The 24,144-nt window shown below is 36.2% G+C and overlaps 1 protein-coding gene across 5 annotated transcripts in view; it reads left to right on the forward strand.

Moving 5' to 3' along the window:
* The first annotated feature begins 240 nt into the window (after positions 1-240).
* The window catches only part of LOC308434805 (uncharacterized protein), a 33,082-nt gene continuing 9,178 nt past the window's right edge, over positions 241-24,144 (forward strand). For 3 of the 5 annotated variants that reach the window (XM_080935216.1, XM_080935214.1, XM_080935215.1), the window contains exons 1-8: positions 241-472; positions 11,097-11,381; positions 12,490-12,611; positions 13,585-13,752; positions 17,152-17,319; positions 19,124-19,291; positions 21,109-21,276; positions 22,374-23,567. In XM_080935216.1, the coding sequence (XP_080791342.1) occupies positions 11,117-11,381; positions 12,490-12,611; positions 13,585-13,752; positions 17,152-17,319; positions 19,124-19,291; positions 21,109-21,276; positions 22,374-23,567 (2,253 nt within the window). In that variant the 5' untranslated portion in view covers positions 241-472; positions 11,097-11,116. The remainder of the gene's footprint in view (positions 473-11,096; positions 11,382-12,489; positions 12,612-13,584; positions 13,753-17,151; positions 17,320-19,123; positions 19,292-21,108; positions 21,277-22,373; positions 23,568-24,144) is intronic. The other 2 variants (XM_080935217.1, XM_080935218.1) reach the window with 2 other exon arrangements.

Raw genomic sequence — 24,144 nt, forward strand, 5'->3', positions numbered from 1 at the left:
CTGCTGTATATGTGTTGAGGAATTCGTTTATATTTGAAAGAAAGAAAAATAACTGAATAAAGAAAAGCTAACTCTCTGTGTTTGTGTGTGTGTGTGTCTTTGTCTCTCTCTGTGTGTTTCTTTCTGAAGATTACAGTAATAACAGGAAATAAAGCTTTCTATTTTAAGAGCTGGGGAAATCGAAAGCTATGAACAGTGCTGGGAGGAGTCCTATTTCACCACAACTCTCCCCAAGACGAGAGCACACCGAAAGACATCCAACCCTGCTCAGTTAGGAGCCTACTTTGATCACTTTTCTTGCCCCACCCTGTTATTTTCTCCGAATACTATATTTTCTCTGAATTTAATGAGATTGCAACACATTCCTGTGTAAGTTTTTGAGTCATTTCTCTTCGTACTCAAAACAGACTGCCCCATTTCCGGCCTTGCTGGAGATTTGTAATCTGAACACTGCTGAGAAACCTCCAGGGAGGTAAGTCTTTCCCCTAAAACTCACAAGAACATAAGGGGGTCTTCCCAGTGGCTGGTGGGGCGAGCATGGCTTGTTCAGCTGCCAACAGGACAGGGAGCCAGCTGGAGCTGAGTTCTGAAACCTCGTTCAGGAAGATGGCAGAATCTTTCTTTCTTCATTTTAAGGGCTTGATATATGAAAAGCTGAATTTTGATTAGTGCAGATTATAAAAATTAGCTTTCTAAGTATAAGTATCAATAAATGGAGAAAAAGAAGAAGGCTCTAATAGTCTGGGCAGGAGGGAGCACAGAAAACTGGTGGCTGGGGTGGGTGACTGAGTAAAAGATAGGATAGTGATAGAAAAAATTTCCATGATATAACACTCAGTGTGAAGGCAAATGGAGGGGGAGGGGGATGGGAGCAGGGCTGGGGAAAGGGATAACATCTCAAAGGTAAATACAGAGCATCTAATAAAAAAACCTTTAAAAATGCATTGGAGCATGGAGCTTCAGTATCTGGTCTTAATAGTAGACAGCATGAGAACCAGTGGACATGTACATTAAAATTTTTATAAGATTCACAAATACAGCTATTCAAATACGTCCTGATTCAATATGCATGTTTAACACTTTCTCTGCTCTTCAAGAAAAGGAGAGAGTTTTTCATCACTGGCATCGTGTAAGTTATTATTTTTGAAAGGCTATATTTTATTTATTTTTGTTTTTAATTTGTCATGAGATTGAGGGAATATAAAGGTCAGTAAAATAGAAATACTCTCCCATTGTATACTCTTAGGATAATTTAAAGACTTTCTGTGTTACATAGAACCCCATGTGTACTCAAACACTGTAATTTAAATGGCAAGTTGAGAGTTGTACCTGAATTGGACCAATCTTGCTAAGTTTATCAGTTATGTTGCTCAAACTTTCCAGAACTTTACAGATTTCCTTTTACCTTACTCACTTAGTAATGAGCACACTGTTATATTAACGATAAAACTGTGGATTCTCCCTTTCATTTTTCTCAGATTGACAGACATGTAGATATGTGTGTCATCACAGATATTGAATGTAAATGATGCGTATGCGCATGCATGGATATGTGTACTCGTGTGAAGATATATCCCATGTTTCAACAGAGCTGTGAAGGAACAAAATGATAATGAAGAACATGCACTAATAATAATCAATATTAAATCTAACAATAATATCTAGTAGCTAAATCCATAGTTAAAACTATTCTCTTCTTCCAGGATGGAAAGGTATATCATTCCGTGGTATTTAATAATAGTTTTTGCCTTTGATTCTATGAAAACTCAGCTAATGAAGATAAACAGGATGTTTTTTATTGTAATTAAATTTGTATTTTTCCACTGTGAGGGAATGTTTCCTTAACAGCCTATAAATACATTTTTTAAATAATATTTGGTAGATTAGTCACTGGCCTGGTTGGGTCCACCATGTATACTGATAATCAGCAGTTTTGTTTTGCTTCTGCCATTGTAATTTTTCTTAGGCTGTGTCTTACATCCTCCTCCTTCTGTCCTTCAACCATGGTGATATATTTCCAATTTCACCTTTTTTCCCTCTTCATATTAAAGTATAAGTATGGCTAAACAACTTTGCATTTTTCATTTTAGAAAAACTGTATTTTCTTTCCTTTTCTGTTGTTTTTAGTTCTCTGAGATTTTCACACGGTGTATTTTCTCATATTCACCCCCACACCCCTTCTAAAGTCCCTCCAAGTTACTGCCTTCCCTACCCATTAACTTTGTATCTCCTCTTGTTTTTTTTTTTTTTTTTTTTTTTTTTTTTTTTAATTTTTGCTACCACTTTACTTTTAAAAAGGAGGGATACATATACAGATTTTTAAAGGCATTTTGGCATAACATTATATGAATATTGTTGTCAGTACTTAATTCTTTTAGAGGTTTGATAGCACACATTGAAATCCCACAAATTACCATAAGCATGAAGTACATGCAGGACAGAACGAAACATGGAAAGAGATTTCTTCTTGAGTATAGATTAAGCATAATGATTTGTGAATAGCAAAATTTGCCACAAGGCTATTATTTAACACTTGGATTATTAATGATTTAAGGTCTAGGTGTACTACACTCTGAGAGGGTGCTATACATTTGTTTTTTCCTAAGAAGGATTGAGACTTTCTTTTCTTTTCTTTTCTTTTTTTTTTTATTTATTTATTTATTTTTTTTTACTTGAGCTTCATATAGCCTGTGAGTTGTTTCAGGGCTGTTCAGAGATTTCTGGGATTAGTATCCAATTATCAGTGACTGCATATTATGACTGTTCTTTTGTGACTGGGTTACCTCACTCAGGATGATATTCTCTATATGTATCCATTTTCTTAGGGATTTCATAAAGTCATTGTTTCTGATAGTTGATAGTACTCCATTCTGTAAATATACCACAATTTTTGTATCCATTCATCCAATGAAGGAAATCTGGGTTCTTTCCAGCTTCTGGCTATTATAAACAGGGCTGCTATGAACATTGTGGTGCATGTATCTTTGCTGTATGTTGAAGCTTCTCTGGGGTATATGCCCAGAAGTGGAATAACTGGGTCTTCAGTTAGGACTATGTCCAATTTTCTGAGGAACCACCAGATTGATTTCCAGAGTGGTTGTACAAGTTTACAATCAGAGGAACAGTGGAGGAGTGTTCTTCTTTCTCTGCATTCTCTCCAGCATCTGTTGTCATCTGAGTATTCGGTCTTAGCCATTCTGACTGGTATGAGGTGGAATCTCAGGGACGTTTTGATTTGCATTTCCCTGATGACTAAGGATGTCGAACACTTCTTTAGATACTTCTTAGCATTTTGATATTCCTCAATTGATACCTTTTTGTTTAGCTCTGTACCCCATTTTTAAATAGGGTTGTTTGATTCTCTGGTATCTAACTTCATAAGTTCTTTATATACCTTGGATCTTAGGCCTCTATCAGATGTGGAGTTGGTAAAGAGCTTTTCCCAATCTGTTGGCTGCCGTTTTGTTTTCTTGACAGTAACCGTAGCCTTACAGAAACTTTACAATCTCATTAAGTCCCATTTGTAAATCTTTGACCTTAGAACATAAGCCATTGTTGTTCTGTTCAGGAAATTTTCCCCTGTGCCTATGTGTTCTAAGGTTTTCCCTACTTTCTCTTCTAATAGTTTCAGTGTACCTAGTTTAATGTGGAGATCTTTGATTCACTAGCACTTGAACTTGGTACAAGAAAAGTAGAAAGGGTCTATTTTCCTTCTTCTGCATGCTGAGTGCAAGTGGACCAACACCATTTGTTGAAGAGGCTGTAATTTTTCCATTTAATGTTTACAGCTCTGTTGTCAAAAATTAAGTGACCATATGTGTGACTGTTCATTTCTCAATCTTCTATTCTTTTTTATTGATCCACATGCCTATCTCTGTACTAGTACCATGCAGTTTTTAGCACAATAGCCTTGTAATATAGCTTGAAGTCAGGGATGGTGATTCCCACAGATATTTTCTTGTTGTTGAGGATGGATTTCCATATTCTAGGATTTTGGTTATTCCAGATGAAATTGCACATTGCTCTTTCCAACACTATGAAGAATTGGGTTAGAGTTTTGATGGGGATTGCATTGAATCTGTAGATTGCTTTTGGTAAGATGGACATTTTTACAATATTGAACATTCTAATCCATAAACATGGGAGATATTTCCATCTTCTGAGATCTTTCTTGATTTTCTTCTTCACAGATTTGAAGTTCTTCTCATACAGGTCCTTCACTTGCTTACATTGAGTCACACCAAGGTATTTCATATTGTTTGTGACTATTGTGAAGGGTGGCTTTATCCTAATTTTTATCTCTGCATGTTTGTCCTTTGAGTAGAGGAAGGCTACTGATTTGTTTGACTTAATTTTATATTCAGCCACCTTGCTGAACTTGTTTATTAGCTATAGGACTCCTCTGGTGAAATTTTTGGGGTCATTTAATAATACTATCTTTTCATCTGAAAATAGTGATCTTTTTACTTGTTCCTTTCTGATTTGTATTCCTTTGATTTCCTTTTGATGTCATTTTGCAGGGGGAGAGTGGGCAGCCATGTCTAGTCCCTGATTTATGTGGGATTGCTTCAAGTTTCTCAACATTAAATTTGATGTTGGCTATTGGTTTGCTGTATATTGCTTTCATTGTGATTAGTTATGGGCCTTGAATTCCTGTTCTTTCCAAGAATTTTAATATGTAGGAGAGTTGAATTTTGTCAAATGCTTTCTCAGCATCTAGTGAGATGACCATGTGGTTTTTTTTCTTTGAGTTTGTATATATGGTAGATTACATTGATGGATTTCCATACATTAAACCACCCCTGCATCCCAGGGATGAATTCTACTTGATCATGGTGAATGATTGTTTTGATGTGTTCTTGGATTCAGTTTGCAAGGATTTTGTTGAGTATTTTTGCATCAATGTTCATAAGTAAGATTGGTGTGAAATTCTTGTTTTTTGTAGGGTGTTTGTGTGGTTTAGGAAGGAGGGTTATTGTGGCCTCAAAAAATGAGTTAGGGAGTGTTCCATCTGACTCTATTTTGTGGAATAGTTTGGAGAGTATTGGTATTAGGTCGTAAATAAATGTTTGATAGAATTCAGCACTAAACCCATCTGGACCTGTGGTTTTTTTGGTTGGGAAGTTTTTAATAACTGCTTCTATTTCTTTAGGTGTTATGAGATTATTTAGATGGTTTACCTGGTCCTAGTTTAACTCTGGTATCTGGTATCTATCTAGGAATTCATCCATTTCCTCCAGATTTTCAAACTTTATTGAGTATAGGCTTTTGTAGTAGGATCTAATGATTTCTTGAATTTCCTCAGTTTCCTTTGTTATATCTCTGCTTTCCTTTCTGATTTTGTTAAATTGAATACTCTCTCTTTGTTTTCTAGTTAGTCTGGCTAAGCTCTTGCCAATCTTGTTAATTTTCTCAAAGTACTAGCTCTTGGTATTGCTGACGGTTTGGATGGTTCTTTTTGTTTCTATTTGGTCAGTTTCTGCTCTGAGTTTGATTATTTATTGCTGTCTACTCCTCTTGGGTGTATCTGTTCCCTTTTGTTCTAGATCTTTCAACTGTGCTCTCAAGTTGCTAGTGTATGCTCTCTCCAGTTTCTTTTTGGAAGCACTCAGAGCTATGAGTTTTCCTCTCAGTACTGCTTTCATTTCATCCCATAGGTTTCGGTATGTTGTGTTTTCCTTTTCATTAAATTCTAAAAAATCCTTAATTTCTTTCTTTATTTCCTCTTTGATCATGCTATCGTTTAATAGAGCATTGTTCAGTTTCCTTGTGTATATGTGTTTTTGTTGTCTTTGTTGTTATTAAAGACAAGCCTTAGTCCATGGTGATCTGATAGAATGCATGGGAGTATTTCAATTTTATTATATCTATTGAGGCTTGTTTTGTGACTGATTGTATGGTCATTTTTGGAAAAGGTGTTGTGAGGTGCTGAGAAGAAGGTGTATTCTTTTGTTTTAGGGTGAAATGTTCTGTAGATGTCTATTGATTCCAACTGGTTCATAACCTCTGCTAGTTTTACAGTGTCCTTATTTAGTTTCTGCTTCCATGATCTGTCCATTGATGAGAGTGGGTTGTTGAGGTCTCCCACTATTATTGTGTGGGGTACAATGTATTTTTGAAGTTTAGTAGGGTTTCATTTATGATTATGGGTGCTCTTGTATTTGAAGCATATATGTTAAGGATTGAGAGTTCCTTCTGATCAATTTTATCTGTAATGATTAAAAAGTGTGCTTTTTTATCTTTTTTGATGACTTTTGTTTGAAAATATACTTTGTTTATTATTAGAATGGCTACTCCAGCTTGTTTCTTGGGGTCATTTTTTGGACATTTTTTTCCCAACCTATTACTCAGAGATAGTGTCTGTATTTGTCTTTGAGGTGAGTTTCCTGTATGCAGCAAAATGCTGGATTCTGTTTATTTATCCAGTCTGATAGCCTATGTCTTTTCACTGGTGAATTGAGTCCATTTATGTTAACAGATATGAAGGGATAGTGGTTACAGTCCTGCTATATTTTCTTTTAGTGGTAGAATTGTGTCTGTGCGTCTTTCTTCTTTTGGTTTTCTTCCTTAGTTTTTACTAGGATGTAGTTTCTGTCCTTGTATTGGATTTTCCACTTATTCTTTATTGTGCTGGATTTGTGGTCAGATACTGTGTAAATTTAGTTTTGTCCTGGAATAACATATGTCCTGGTCTCTCCATCTATGGTGTTTGAGAGTTTTGCTGGGTATATTAGCCTGGGATGACATTTGTGTTCTCTTAAGGTCTGCATAATGTCTGTCCAGGATTTTCTAGCTTTCATAGTCTCTGTTGAGAAGTCAGGTTTAATTCTGATTGTTCTGCCTTTATATGTTACCTGTCCCTTTCCCCTTACTGCTTTTAGTATTTTTTCTTTGTTTTGAACACTTGTTGTTTTGACTATTATGTGTTGGGAAGAATTTCTTTTCTGGTCCACTCTATTTGGAGTTCTGTAGGCTTCTTTTATACTCATGGTCATCTCATTTTTAAAGGTGGGGAAGTTTTCTTCTACAATTTTGTTGAAGATATTTACTGTGCCTCTTTGTTGTTATTCTTTGCCCTCTTCTATTCCTATTATCCTTAGGTTTGGTCTTCTCATTGTGTCCTGGATCTCCTGACATTTTGGGTTAGGTGCTTTTTGGCTTTTCTATCTTCTCTGACTGTTTTGTCTATGTGTTCATTGTTGTTTTTGGCCCCTGAGATTCTCTCTTCCATCTCTTGTAGTCTGTTGGAGATGCTTGCATCTGTGACTCCTGATTTCTTTTTTAGGTTTTTTACCTCCAGGGTTGTCTCTTTTAGTGTTTTCTTTATTGTTTCTATTCCCATTTTAAATTCCTTCATCTCTTTGGTTCTGTTTTTCTGTATTTCTTTGAGTGATTATCATATTTCCTCTTTAAAAGCTTCTATTTGTTTATGGTTGCTCTCCTGTACTTGTTTAAGGGAGTTATTCATGGTCTTTTCAAAGATCTCCATCATCATCTTGAGGTATGATTTCAGGTCTCAGTCTTCTTTTTTCTGGAGTGTTTGGCATTCCACTGCTTGCTGTGATGGGAGATCTGGGTTCTGATGTTGCCTGGTTGTCTCGGTTTCCATTGATTAAATGCTTTCACTTTCCTCTTTTCATCTTGTTGTCATTGACTGTTACCCATCTCTCCCGTGTACCTGAGGGCCCAAGGTTTCAGGGAAAAAAAAACTGATTCTGAGTGTTTGGCTTGTGGGCCAGCAGTGAGTTCTGTTAACAGTGACTTAGCTCTGTCTTTGTGGGCTCAGATGTGGGAGCTCTTGTGAGGCTGTTCTGGTAGCTAGCACTGTGCCCACAGGTCCTGAGTCCTACTGGCAGTGACCTGGCTCTTTCTCTAGGCCACTACAGACCCTTTTCCCAATAGCACCATACTTTTTGCTCTCTGAGAACTCCCGATCTGCTCTCCCTGGGCCTATGTGTCAGACTCCTCTCTAGTCTAGGTGTAAGAGGGTCTGTAGAATTCACCTTCAAGCACTGCCTTTCCTGGGCAAACCCCGGCTCCTACTGACAAGCGCTTCTGCCTTACTGTGGGCCTGTGTGTCTAGATTTTTAGCCAGGTCTTTTCGGGCGTATCCCAATTCCCTATGCCAGAGTTCCAGCTCCACTGAACAGGAGGGCCGTGTTTTTCGCTTGCTTGGCCTAGACCTCTCTGTGCTTTGGCTACTCACAGTGTAGTCTCACCAGGCCTGTGTTCCTGGATCTCTGCTGTTCCAGGTGGCAAATGGCTTTCCTCTATTTTTTTTTTTTCAACCAATAAAAAAGTTTCTGTTCAACCAACCAGGGGCCACACGCTTAATAAGAATGGTTCTCCCTTTCTCAGTAGCTATCAAATGCCAAAAAACGTCCTTAGCTGGTTATGGGACTTGGTGTCAAGCGCCTCCTGCTCTACTCACTCCATGTTGTGATTTTCTCTGGCATAAACCTGTACAAGTCTCACGATGATTCACAACAGTTTTCAGTTCAGATGTGCAACTTCCCAAATGAGTTTGGCAAACAATGTGATCATGTAGTCATCTGCTACCCCTGCTGATTAGAATATTTTTCCCGTTGTTTTTTTTTTTTTTCTATTTTCTTTTTAATCATTTTATTGGATATTTTATGTATTTACATTTTAATGTTATCCCCTTTCCTCTGCTCTCCTGACCCCCCTTCCCCTTGCTTCCTTGAAGATGCTCCCACTGCAAAACACCCACTCCCACCTCATCACCCTGGCATTCCCTTATACTAGGGAAAAAAGCCTTCATAGGACCAAAGTCTTCTCTTCCTATTAGTGCCAGACAATACCATCCTCTGCTACATATGCAGCTAGAGCCATGGGTCTCTCCATGAGTACGCATTGGTTGTTGTTTTAGTTCCTGGGAACTTTGGGGGGTTTGTTTGGTTGATAATGTTATTATTCTTCGCATGAGGTTGCAAACCCTTTCAGCTCCTTCAAAATTATTTCTGAGCAGAACATTAAGATTGTGATTTCTTTTCTCTGCATAGTGTGCATAACATAGTGTGCATAGTGGCAATGTAGCTTCTGAGTTAGTATAAGCTGATTTCCCCATAATCTATGATTCATGAATGTGGTGTCTATTTAAAGTTTTGGAATGATACTCAGAGCATTGGCAATAGTTTATAAGGTTTTGGGAGATATAATATATATCCATCTATATCTATAGAGTATACACTCTATAGATATGAGTATAAATCTAATTTCTATGGGTTACCTATCAGTTTTGTGTGAAATGGTTGTGGTCATATTCTTGATACATTCTCAGAATGATAGTGACTAATACCTAACTTGTAAATCTTGTAAAGAAGTTTCTATTCTTTCTGGCAGATTCTATGTCTACCTTTACCTCCAAGAGAATAAGATATTTAGATTTTTTGTTGATTTTTCTGATGTTAGGGGGAAAGTCTAACCTTTTATGCCTTTTATTTCTTGCTTATTTGTTCTATAAGTTCTTATTGTCATTTTTTAAAGAAACTGTCTCCAAAGTTCTTGGAATATAGTTATCTTTTTTTGTTTTTTTTTTTTTTTTTTTTTTTTTTTTTTTTTTTGGAAGAGTTCACTAAGTCAGAATCATTAATTTTAATGAGTTCCTCATGTTTGCTCAGGATGAATGTAGAGGCAGCCAGGGATAGCCAGGAGAACTAAGTTTTTGTTTTAAGAAAAAGTTCTGGGTTCACCATAATTTCAGCCATAACATGACTAACAAAGAGAAACTAAAAATTACCATATAGGCAAAACCAGGAGATACTGAAACATATGAGCTCCCCAGGAGTGGAGTAATAGTCCACAATTTCATTTCCACAGGTCCTTTCCAATGGAACAGAATCTCCACAAACCTTCTCATAAGAAGCTCCAGGCACAAAACATTCATGCACTGTTCCCAGGGGTTACAGCATAGTTTCTGATGTGTGTTTGTGTGTGTGTGTGTGTGTGTGTGTGTGTGTGTGTGTGTGTGACTGTCTGTGTGTATATACATATCTGACATGTATATATGTATGTATTCATACACATGTGTGTATACATATATACACATATTCGTGTATATATATATATATATATATATATATATATATATATATATATATATATATGGAAACTTCTACAGTACTAGATTTTTATATAAATTTTTTGAAATGTAATAGTGTTAGTTACTTCTTCTATTTCTTCCACTATCTTGCCCTCCCATTCTCCACCCCATGTAACCGTTAGGTTTTCAACATTTATGAAAGTAGTCAGAGAAAGACACGTGAGAATGGCTTTCCAAGCAATGAAAAAGAAATTAGCTACATCAAAGTGGAAGGCATGCTCTACACTTTTAAACATATGATCTCAGGTATAGAAATATACATAGGTGCAGATTAATTAAGACCTTCCAATGTATTTTAGGAAGAAGGAATATTTTAATAAATTGAGAAACTATTAAAATTTTGAGAGAATTTAAAGATGACTTGTAGGTAGAATATAGTGTCTCTGAATCAGTAAGAATCTATAAAGCAAGTTTAAAAGGACAAAATCAAGAAACTGTTGTCAGAATCTTACATTTTGATGCTGAAAAGAATGTACATAGTTGGGAAATTGACAGTAATATGAGCAGAAAGGATCCAGGAAGCACAGTGAAAGCCCAGGGGAGAGAGAATTCTAATGAGAGGTGTTTGGGGAAAGACTAGTAGACAAGGGCCAGTGCCTTCGCATGTGCCTTGTGACTTCAGTCATTGTTCATCCAGGTGCTTCAACACCAAGAAAGAGTGGAAAAAGTATTTTGCCACTCACAACCTGAGCTTTAAACACTACAGCAATTGTTGATTCAACTCCTTTCTCTCACCACAACTGCTGGAGACTGAAGTCACTTAATGGTTAATGGAGAAACTTTTTCTAGACTTGTTTATTAATGCAAAAGATCTAAATTTAATATGTATAGTGGCACACCTTTATATTTAGCTCTCTTAATCGCACACAATTATGGACATTATTAATGGTCATTCACTCACATGAGAATATCCTGTCTTAAAAAAATGTGTATTTTTGTAACTTTGTGTCTTTCTTTTCTTATTTTATTTTAGGCTCGTGTATAATTTGAAAGATGGTGAATGAATACAAGGAAACTGTCCTTATAAAAGGATTAGAGAACATGAAGGACTATACATTTAGGACAATCAAGTCCTTACTAAGAAAAGAACTAAACCTAACTAAAAAGATGCAAGATGATTATGACAGGATTCAGCTGGCTGACCTGTTGGAGGACAAGTTCCCCAGAGATGCTGGACTAAGCAAACTGATACAAGTGTGTGCGCACATAGAAGAGCTTAAAGAGCTCACTAAAAATCTTAAAAGAGAGAAGGCAAAAGGTAACAGGAAGCACTTTGAGTGCCCACCCTTCCTCGACCTTCTGAAACTGGCTAGCTCCCTGCAGTGATCACAGCTTACATGTCCCACTTCCATTGTGTACCTTGGGAACTATAGGGGTCCAAACATGGAATATCTACAACTTTGATTTAAAAAATTGCTGATTTTGAGAAATCCTTTCTTACAAAGAATTTTTGTGTATTTCAGGATAAACATCCTTTGTCTTGGAGGTAAATAAAATAAGCAGTTGTTGAGATAGATTAGAAGATGGCAAAAATAAACTATCAAATAAAGTAAAAATTGAAAAAATCATTTAGATAAAATAAATTTGATACTCAATTAACAGTCTTACCCCTTCATTGATATCTTTTCTGTTAAGAAATATGATCTAACATTTAAGTAGATGCCTACATCTTAGAGGTTTTGGGTTAGATGTTTGGGAAGAAGTTTCTCTTTATAGAGTCACTGGGTTTAAAATATAATAGATATACTGGTATACAACTCTGGAACCTAGAGGTTAGCATAAGGATGCTCAGGCAGGGAGACCTGAGTTTGAGAACACCTCATGTTACAGCGAAAAACGTATACCCAATATATAAGAAATTCAAATCCAAAGTTACTACTTTGATACATCAAATATAAAGTCATATTTTTTTTCTCATTTTCTAAGGTTTTGAATGGTTCTCCTTTGAAGAGTACCTACTGTTGTTATCATAAACATTTCAGATTCTTAAAATCTGTCTGTGGCAGAAGAGGGTTGGAACACGGTTCGTTTGATTTAAACAGAAATTCCCAGGGTGGAGAGGCTATGTCTGCTACACCTGGTAAAAGAAAAAACTCTTCTGAAGCAGAGTCTGTACCTGACTTGGTACTCTGAGCTGCCTTCAGCCAAGGGAAGGGCTATGCAGCCGAAGGAAGTAAACACATAGATATAGAAAAAGAACAAATAGTTCTTGAAATCATTGTCTTTCTGTAAAATCATCAATGGACACTGAATGGAATAAAAATTTCATTTTATTTTAGGAAAAGAAGGAAAAGAAGTAATTCTGACTGAGCCTCAGCCATTGTAAACATTTCGCTGGGTTTAGTGTGCTTTCTTTACCCCTACAGTTCAAAAGAAAAATAAAGAAAAAGAAAAAATGGCTGTGAAAAAAAGAAAGCAAGATGCTCTCAGTACTTCTGAATCTCCTTTAATAAATAATGAAACAAATGAGAAAAAATCCTCTTTAAAGGTAAGGTGGATAATCTCCCTTCAAGAAGTATCTAATCATGTTTCTTTTCTTGATGATTCTTTAAAAAGATTTAGCACTCTATGTAGTCTGAGGCCCTAAAAATAGAGTTCTAAGTTATAACTCAATTGGTTTCAGATTTGCTGTGCGGACTAACTTATGCAGTACAAAACCTCAATGATACCAACATAAAATCACTATATTACTTTTCAAAGACACTTACTAAAAAGTGTCTGCTTTGGGATGTGGTTTCGGAAATGATGAAACCTAAATATGGACTTTGTCATTCTACACCTGATGCTCTTCTGTCAGCATAGGGATAAGGAAAGTTTCTTTTCCTACTTACCTACTGCACTATGAGGCAATCCTGTATCTCTATATTAGATTTTCTATTGTTAGGAAGACACACCATGACAAGGTCATAAGAGAACACATTTCATTGGAACTGGCTTACAGTTAGAGGATAAGTCCATTGCTGTCATGGTGAAAAACATGACAGAGTGTAGGCACAGTGCTGGAGGGGAGATTTGTATATATCCACAGGCAGCAGGAACAATGAGTAACACTGGGCTTGGTTTAAGCTTATGAAATCTCCAAGCTCATCCCCGGTAAACCACTTTCTCCATAAAATCAGAACAAGTAAATCAGATACACTTTCTAGAAATGTCATTCCCTGTAGGATAGCAATTCAATTCTATGACTTTGTGGGAGATATTCTTATTCAAACAACTACAAGAAAAAATTCATCTATAAAGAAAGAGGTGTGTGAAAAATGAGAAAAATATAATTAGAATTCATTTTTACAAAAGCAAAGATTCTTCTGCTCTTGAAAATATTGTTATTCATTTATTTTATAGACATTCCTAAGGCCTGGAGATAAAACTACAGAATAGCACAACATAGAGTGCACAAAACTGGGGGTTCAATTTCCATTATGTGGGAGGATCTAGAGAGTAAGACAATGTTGCTTTTTCAGAAAAAGAGAAAACAAACCACAAAACCCAAAGAAGGAAAGAAAAAGAAGCCTGCCCAGGAACAGACTCACCATCTAGAACTTTTGGGATCTGATATGAAAAAAGAGAAAGATGATCACCAGATTCCTCATGAGCCTCCACCAACACCACCCAGCATTTCGTCAAACAAGGTATCACTTTCCTATTCCCAAGGGATGCCCCATCAAACATCATATCACTGGACTCCCCACAATATTCAGAAAACTTTTCACTAATCCCCTGCTGCACAGACTTTCCAAGTTTTACTAATAACACATTAAGTTATCAAATCACATAACAGTCTCAGCAGGTATTGAAATGTAAGTATTTGTGAAAAGATTTCTTTTTTTTAACAACTTTATTTTACAAAACAAAGATAAATGTACAGATTTTAAGAATTTTTTTAAATAAAATTATACAATACATTTTTGTCAGTACTTTGTTTCAGATTTTAAAATAATTTTTACATAAAACTGTATGAATATATTTTTTAGTCAGTACTTGATTTTTTTAAAGGTTTGATAGTATGCATTGAAAACTTAATAGTTACAATGCGCATAAAGTACATGTAAAACAAAATGTAACATGGTAATAGTCAAAGTTTCCTTGTTGTATAAAGATTTTTTTGTTTTGTTTTATTTTGTTTCCTTTATTTCTTGGACTTCATACAGTCTGTGAGTTGTTTCTGGGGCAGTGCGAGCCTCTGGGGTTAGTATCCCACTATCAGTGACTGCATATTATGTCTGTTCTTTTGTGACTGGGTTATCTCACTCAGAATGATATTCTCTAGATACAGCCATTTTCTTAAGAATTTGGTCAAGTCATTGTTTCTGGTGGCTGAGTAGTATTCCATTGTGTAAATGTACCACAATTTTTGTATCCATTTATCTTCTGAAGGACATCTGGGTTCTTTCCAGCTTCTGGCTATTATAAATAGAGCTGCTATGAACATTGTGGTGCATATATCTGTGTTGTGTACTAAGGTGTCTCTGGGGTATATGCCCAGAAGTGGAATAGCTGGGACTTCAGGTAGTATTATGTCCAATTTTCTGAGGTATCACCAGACAGATTTCCAGAGTGGTTGTATTAGTTTGCAACCCCACCAACAGTAGAGAAGGGTTCCTCTTTCTCCGCAACCTCGCCAGCATCTGTTGTCGTCTGAGTTTTGGATCTTGACCAATCTGACTGGTGTGAGGTGGAATCTCAGGGTTGTTTTGATGTGCATTTCCCTGATGGCTAAGGATGTCGATCACTTCCTCAGATATTTCTCAGCCATTCGATATTCCTCAACTGAGAACGTTTTGTTTAGCTCTGTACCCCATTTTTAATAGGGTTATTTGATTCTCTGGTGTCTAGCTTTTTGAGTTCTTTGTATACCTTAGATATTAGGCCTCTATCTGATGTGGAGTTGGTAAAAATTTTTTCCCATTCTGTTGGCTGCCGTTTTGTTTCCTTGACAATGTCCTTAGCCTTACAGAAACTTTGCAATCTCGTTAAGTCCCATTTTTTAATCTTTGAGGTTAGAGCTTGAGCCATTGGTGTTTTGTTCAGAAAATTTTCTCCTGTGCCTATATGTTCTAAAGTTTTCCCTACTTTCTCATCTAATAGTTTCAGTGTACCTGGTTTAATGTGGAGATCTTTGATCCACTTACACTTGAGCTTTGTACAAGAAGATAAGAAAGGGTCTATTTTCATTCTTTTGCATGTTGAGTGCCAGTTGGACCAGCACCATTTGTTGAATAGGCTGTCCTTTTTCCATTGAATGTTTACGGCTCCTTTGTCAAAAATCAGGTGACCATATATGTGAGGGCTCATTTCTGGATCTTCTATTCTATTCCATTGATCCACATGCCTATTCCTGTACCAGTACCATGCAGTTTTCAGCACAATTGCCTTGTAGTATAGCTTGAAGTCAGGGATAGTGATTCCTGCAGATGTTTTCTTGTTGTTGAGGATGAATTTAGCTATTCTAGGTCTTTTGTTGTTCCATATGAAATTGCACATTGATCTTTCCAATTCCATGAAGAACTGTGTTGGAATTTTGATGGGGATTGCATTGAATCTGTAGATTGCTTTTGGTAGGATTGCCATTTTTAAAATGTTGATCTGTGAAAGGATTTCTAATGTCAACCAACTCTCTGCTTTGGGTTCACAAGAAAGTATTGGGAAACATACAGAGACACAAGAGCATATCAACCCACCATTGCCTAGTTTCTTCTCAACCCTTTTCCCTTTGTGGTAACCCAACCTCTGAGGTTACTTTCCACATTCTATGTTTTACTTAGCAGGTATTTTGACACATGATATTTTCCTAATTTGGAAATCTTAATTCTTGTCCACTGCTGACCAAATGCTCTACAACTGTAATAGTCACTCTTCCTGAGAGTCAGCATTAGACCCCTCTCAGGCATATCCCCAACTCTCCTTGTCATTCCTTATCAAAGGGAGTTGTTTCCTGTAACATTCTTGATGGCTTTTTAATACAATTACAATGACTACAACATTGAAAAGACATCACCTAATAATGTAGATATTTAATGATATCATCATTTATCAGGTGTGTGTTTTCAGACCTTGGCTGCAATTTATACAAATCTCATTTTTGTTACATGGAACAATTATCTTGAGCAGTCTATGTGATCAATGTTCAATTCTTTTAACTCACAGAGTCCTGTTATATAGCACATCTAATTATCTATGTTCACAAGTGGTGAAATCACTATAATTAGAAACATATACAGTTCAAGAAAATTGGCTACAGTTAATAACAGTTTTGGTTTGAGTAGCATTGGCTTCATAGCAATGGATGCATTTTAGAAAATCTGTACATTGAAGGATAAAAAAACTACAAAGAAACCAAAAGGAGGCCATTACAGTTATATGGACCTATTTGCATACTAAGATACTTTCATGTTTCATGAATGTTGGAAAACCATTAAACTTATGAGTTTGTGAGAGCCACTGATATTCACACCACATCACAATAAATTCATCTGTTAAGGATGAAGTGTTTTTTTTTAACAATTTTACTTTAAAAACCAAAGATAAATGTGCAGATTACTAAAAACATTATTGCATAAAACACTATGAATATATTTTTGGTAGTACATGATTTTTTTAAGGTTTGATAGTATGCACTGAAATCTTACTAGATACAATGAACATGAAGTACATGTAAAACAAAATTTAATCTGTAAATAGTCAAAGTTTTCTTGGTGTGTAAAGATTAAATATAATGATTTTTAAATACTAAGAATGACCAAAAGGCTGCATTCTTAGTTCTTGAAGTATTTATGACTTAAGGTCTAGGTGAACCATACTTTAAAATATAAGAATGAACTGTGTATAATGAAACAAATATAATTAGAATTCCTTTTACCAAAGCAAAGATTCTTATGATTTGGAAATATGGTGTTCCATTGAATTTTAAAGACATTCTTAAGGCCTGGAGATAAAACTACAGAATAGCACAACTTAGAGTGCACAAAGCTGGGAGTTCACTTTCCATTACATGGGAGGATCTAGAAAGAAAGACAATGTTCCTTTTTCAGAAAAAGAGAAAACAAACCACAAAACCCAAAGAAGGAAAGAAAAAGAAGCTTGCCCAGGAACAGACTCAGCTTCCAGGACTTTCTGGATCTGATATGAAAAAAGAGAAAGATGATCACCAGATTCTTCATGAGCCTCCACCAACACCACTCAGCATTTCATCAAACAAGGTATCACTTTCCTATTCCCAAGGGATGCCCCATCAAACATCATATCACTGGACTCCCCACAATATTCAGAAAACTTTTCACTAATCCCCTGCTGCACATACTTTCCAAGTTTTACTAATAACACATTAAGTTATCAAATCACATAACAGTCTCAGCAGGTATTGAAATGTAAGTATTTGTGAAAGGATTTCTAATGTCAACCAACTCTCTGCTTTGTGTTTACAAGAAAGTATTGGGAAACATACAGAGACACAAGAGCATATCAACCCACCATTGCCTAGTTTCTTCTCAGCCCTTTTCCCTTTGTGGTAACCCAACCAGTGAGGTTATTTTCCACATCCTATGTTTTACTCAGCAGGTATTTTGACACATGATATTTTCCTAATTTGGAACTCTTCATTCTTGTCCACTGCTGACCAAATGCTCTACAACTGTAATAGTCACTCTTCCTGAGAGTCAGCTTTAGACCTCACTCAGGCATATTCCTAACTCTCCCTGCCATTCCTCATCAAAGGGAATGGCTTGCTGTTACATTCTTGATGGCTTTTTAATACAATTACAATAACTACAACAGTGAAAAGACATCTCCTAATAACGTACATATTTAATGATATCATCATTTATCAGGTGTGTGTTTTGAGACTTGGCTGCAATTTATACAAATCTCATTTTTGTTACATGGAACAATTATCTTGAACAGTCATGTGATCAATGTTCAATTCTTTTAACTCACAGAGTCCTGTTATATAGCACATCTAATTATCTATGTTCACAAATGGTGAAATCACTATAATTAGAAATGTATACAGTTCAAGAAAATTGGCTGCAGTTAATAACACTTTGGTTTGAGTGGCATCAGCTTCACAGCAATGGATGCATTTTAGAAAATCTGTACCTTGAAGGATCAAAAACCTACAAAGAAACCAGTCAAGGAGGCCATTACAGTTACATGGACCTATTTGCATACTAAGATACTTTCATGTTTCATGAATGGTGGAAAACCATTAAACTTATGAGTTTGTGAGAGCCACTGATACTCTCACCACACCAAAATAAATTCATTTGTTAAGGATGAAGTGTTTTTTAACAATTTTATTTTAAAAAAACTGAGATAAATGTAGATTTTTACAAGCATTTTTGCATAAAAGTCTATGAATACATTTGTGTCATTACTTAATATTTTTAAAGGTTTGATAGTATGCATTGAAATTTTCCTAGTTACAATGAACATAAAGTACATGTAAAACAAAATGTAACCTGTAAATAGTCAACGTTTTCTTGGTGTGTAAAGATTAAGCATTATGATTTTTAAATACCAAAAATGGCCAAAAGGCTACATTCTTAGTTCTTGAATTATTTATGAGTTAAAGTCTAGGTGTACCATACTCTGAAAAAACAATGAAGTGTGTGTACAATGAATCAAATATAATTAGAATTCATTTTTCAAAAGCAAAGTTTCTTCTTGAAAGTATTGTGCTTCATTGAATTTTAGAGATATTCTTAATACCTGTAGATAAAACTATAGAAAAGCAGGCTGGAGATATAGCTCAGAGTTCAAGAGCACTGACTGCTCTTCCAGAGGTCTTGAGTTCATTTCCCAGCAACCATATGGTCGTTCACAAACATCTGTAATAAAATCTGATGCCCTTTTTTGGTGTGTCTTAAGACAGCAACAGTGTACTCATAAAAATAAAATAAATCTTAAAAAAAAAAATAGAAAAGCACTATTAGAGTGCACAAAGATGGGGGTTCAATTTCCATTACATGGGAGGATCTAGAGAGAAAGACAATGTTCCTTTTTCAGAAAAAGAGAAAACAAATCACCAAACCCAAAGAAGGAAAGAAAAAGAAGCTTGCCCAGGAACAGACTCAGCTTCCAGGACTTTCTGGATCTGATATGAAAAAAGAGAAAGATGATCACCAGATTCCTCATGAGCCTCCACCAACACCACCCAGCATTTCGTCAAACAAGGTATCACTTTCCTATTCCCAAGGGATGCCCCATCAAACATCATATCACTGGACTCCCCACAATATTCAGAAAACTTTTCACTAATCCCCTGCTGCACATACTTTCCAAGTTTTACTAATAACACATTAAGTTATCAAATCACATAACAGTCTCAGCAGGTATTGAAATGTAAGTATTTGTGAAAGGATTTCTAATGTCAACCAACTCTCTGCTTTGGGTTCACAAGAAAGTATTGGGAAACATACAGAGACACAAGAGCATATCAACCCACCATTGCCTAGTTTCTTCTCAGCCCTTTTCCCTTTGTGGTAACCCAACCTCTGAGGTTACTTTCCACATTCTATGTTTTACTCAGCAGGTATTTTGACACATGATATTTTCCTAATTTGGAACTCTTCATTCTTGTCCACTGCTGACCAAATGCTCTACAACTGTAATAGTCACTCTTCCTGAGAGTCAGCTTTAGACCCCTCTCAGGCATATTCCCAACTCTCCTTGCCATTCCTTATCAAAGGGAGTTGTTTCCTGTTACATTCTTGATCGCTTTTTAATACAATTACAATGACTACAACATTGAAAAGTCATCTCCTAATAATGTAAATATTTAATGATATCATCATTTATCAGGTGTGTGTTTTCAGACCTTGGCTGCAATTTATACAAATCTCATTTTTGTTACATGGAACAATTATCTTGAACAGTCTATGTGATCAATGTTCAATTCTTTTAACTCACAGAGTCCTGTTATTTAGTACATCCAATTATCTATGTTCACAAATGGTGAAATCACTATAATTAGAAATGTATACAGTTCAAGAAAATTGGCTGCAGTTAATAACACTTTGGTTTGAGTGGCATCAGCTTCACAGCAATGGATGCATTTTAGAAAATCTGTACCTTGAAGTATCAAAAACCTACAAAGAAACCAGTAAAGGAGGCCATTACAGTTACATGGACCTATTTGCATACTAAGATACTTTCATGTTTCATGAATGGTGGAAAACCATTAAACTTATGAGTTTGTGAGAGCCACTGATATTCACACCACATCCCAATAAATTCATCTGTTAAGGATGAAGTGTTTTTTAACAATTTTATTTTAAAAAAACTGAGATAAATGTAGATTTTTACAAGCATTTTTTGCATAAAAGTCTATGAGTACATTTTTGTCAGTACTTGATATTTTTAAAGGTTTGATAGTATGCATTGAAATTTTCCTAGTTACAATGAACATAAAGTACATGTAAAACAAAATGTAACCTGTAAATAGTCAACGTTTTCTTGGTGTGTAAAGATTAAGCATTATGATTTTTAAATACCAAGAATGGCCAAAAGGCTACATTCTTAGCTCTTGAATTATTTATGAGTTAATTCTAGGTGTACCATACTCTGAAAAAACAATGAAGTGTGTTTACAATGAAACAAATATAATTAGAATTCATTTTTCCAAAGCAAAGTTTCTTCTTGAAAGTATTGTGCTTCATTGAATTTTAGAGATATTCTTAATACCTGTAGATAAAACTATAGAAAAGCAGGCTGGAGATATAGCTCAGAGTTCAAGAGCACTGACTGCTCTTCCAGAGGTCTTGAGTTCATTTCCCAGCAACCACATGGTCGTTCACAAACATCTGTAATAAGATCTGATGCCCTCTTCTGGTGTGTCTTAAGACAGCAACAGTGTACTCATAAAAATAAAATAAATCTTTAAGAAAAAAAAAAAAAAACATAGAAAAGCACAACTTAGAGTGCACAAAACTGGGGGTTAAATTTCCATTATCTGGGAGGATCTAGAGAGTAAGACAATGTTGCTTTTTTAGAAAAAGAGAAAACAAACCACCAAACCCAAAGAAGGAAAGAAAAAGAAGCTTGCCCAGGAACAGACTCAGCTACCAGGACTTTCTGGATCTGATATGAAAAAAGAGAAAGATGATCACCAGATTCCTCATGAACCTCCACCAACACCACCCAGCATTTCGTCAAACAAGGTATCACTTTCCTATTCCCAAGGGATGCCCCATTAAAAATAATATCACTGGACTCCCCACAATATTCAGAAAACTTTTCACTAATCCCCTACTGCACAGACTTTCCAAGTTTTATTAATAACACATTAAGTTATCAAATCACATAACAGTCTCAGCAGGTATTGAAATGTAAGTATTTGTGAAAGGATTTCTAATGTCAACCAACTCTCTGCTTTGTGTTTACAAGAAAGTATTAGGAAACAAACAGAGACACAAGAGCAAATCTAAAACATACAAAAAAACCAGGAACGGTATTCTTTACAGTTATGTGGAACTAGCTGCATATTAACTTTGTTTCATGTTAAAGCCATATTTATAATTGTTATAATTTTGTCTTCTAAGATTAAAAAGAATAATAAAGACACTAGCTACATTTGTTGCCTAAAGTAGCAGTGTTTCCCACATACATACTTTTCTTTTTAACTGGAATTATGGTCATTTAAAAACCTAAACAAAAGTTAAATGAGTCCAAATGGGCTTGGGGCATACTCCAGCACTATATCAAAGGAGCTACATCCCTGTATACCACAGTTTATCTATGTGGTTTATTATTTTAATGTTCCTGCCACACAATTTTTATTCACTTCAAATGAAAGTGTGGGAGCTAGGTTCCCTGTGTGCTAAAACACAAAACAAACAAACAAAAAAAAAACATATGTAACAAGGATTGATTATTTAATATATTGGAAAGTCTACATAAAGGAAATTTCAGAAATATGAGCCACTTTAACCTAAACCTAGCTTCCCACAAAGTAATACAGAGGTGAAACAGATCAGTTATGATCTAGTGGGTTTTGTAAGACACTTTGAGCAAGCATTTTATCTCAGACCAATATGGCCGACTTTTAAGAAAAGTTGTAATATTGATTATGAAAAGAGAAGGCTAAGTTTTAGAAATCCCTAAATGTCAGCTAAAATACTTTTTTAAGCCCAGGAGAAAACTGACAGGATAAAGGTCCTCTGTTCTGAAAGATAAACAAAAAGATGTACTTGGTCTGACTTTGAAAACCATTAAGCAGGATTAAAAAATATCTCAATCCCATTTTTCTTTCAAACAGAAAGACACAATCACCAGAAAACACAGTATTACAAAGACAGCGAGCCCCCAGACAAAGCACCAGAGAGTAGAATTTCCAGCAACAAGCAACGTCCCAGCTGTACCTGAAATCCTGACTTTGGAAAGACTTTCTGCAAATGCTTCTACCAGACTTCAGTCTTCTCAGAATCCTCTGGAAGCACAATTGGGTTTAAAGATGCCCCCAGGCTCTCCAAAATCTCCCTGCCAGAATTATTCATTGTCTCTAATCTCAGATTCCAAATTCCACCTTAAATCTACTCATGTGCCTTCTACACTCTTCAGTGCTGTCCCGGTTCATCATGTCCCATCAGCAACAGCATTCAGTACTGCCCGGGTCCCTCTTAAGAATTCAGAAACAGTGTTGGGCTCTTTTAGTGCTCCTCGGATGTCTCCAATAACAACACCCAGCAGCATCCAGGACTTTCGCCTTCCTACACGAGCACTAATCAGTAGCACAGAGGCTTCTCACAGTCAAGCAATAGCATCCAGAAGTGTGCAAACTACTAAAGATCCTTCAGCAACAGGGACAAGCAAAGCCCATCTCATAAAGTTGCCTTCTCCAGCAACAGCATCCAGCAATTCTCAGGATCTTCACACTCTAGCAACTATGTCCAGAAGTACTTCTGTCACTCAAGTACCTCAAAGAACAACATCCCATGGTGTTCAGGTTCTTAACTCTGCTATATTAAAAGCACCCAAGAACACCCAGACCCCTCAAATATCTTCACCAATAGTACCCAGTTGTTTCCAGGCTTCTAAGGCACCTCCATCAGCAACACCCAGTAGTCTTACAGCTCCTCAGCTACCTATGTCAATAGCCACAAGCAGAGCCCAGAATACTCAAATTTATCCAGGAACAGGATCCATTTGTGTCCAGGCTCTTCATCCACTTGCACCAACAGTATTCAGAAGTGTGTGCCCCACTCAGTTGATGCAAGGAACAGTTACTAGTACTGGGAACGCCCTTCCCCTTCTTAAAGTAAAAACAACCACAAAAGTCCAAGCACCTCAGATGACTTCAGCAACAGCATCTAGCAGTCTCATGTCTGCACGTGCAACTTCAGCAACAGCATCCAACAGTGTTCTGGCTCCCCAACTGTCTCTGACAGCAACATCTAAGGCTCTTCATGCTACCCTGCTGCCTTCAGCAACAAACCACAGCAGTCCATCCAGGGTAATGACCTTCTCTTCTAACAATATAATGACAGAGATTCACACAAACTTGGAACACTTCTTTATTAATCTATATGTACACACGATCTTTTATTTAAATTTTCACTAATTTTTATCATGTATTGTTACTGATCCTTCCCTAAACTCAGTTGTAAAATACATTGTATGCTCTTCTCAACTGAGAAAAATATCTAAGTCAGTGATCACCCAGTCATTCCTATTCTGTAAATGGTATAGTGAGACACTTGATACAATTTTATACCTTGCACTTTTTGTTTGTTATGATGCTCTTTTCATATTGTGAACCGCTGCTCATTATACTGGACATATAGTTCCTGATGATAGAACACACTGATGAGGTCCCAGAATGAAACCCTGGACCCACAAGGTGAAGTCTGTATACTTTTCTAGGTGAGATCACAGAGATGGCTGCTAGTTCATAGCTGCCTCCATGTGCAGATACCAAGGTTGGCCATACCTGCCAAAATGCCTCCTCTTACAGTGCTTCAGTGTTACCTCCATTTCAACATGCTTTCCTGATACACAGAAATGGAGGAGGACACTGAGAAGGTGGTCTA

The sequence above is a fragment of the Micromys minutus genome, assembly GCF_963924665.1.
Source record: "Micromys minutus genome assembly, chromosome: 1".
NCBI lineage: Eukaryota > Metazoa > Chordata > Mammalia > Rodentia > Muridae > Micromys > Micromys minutus.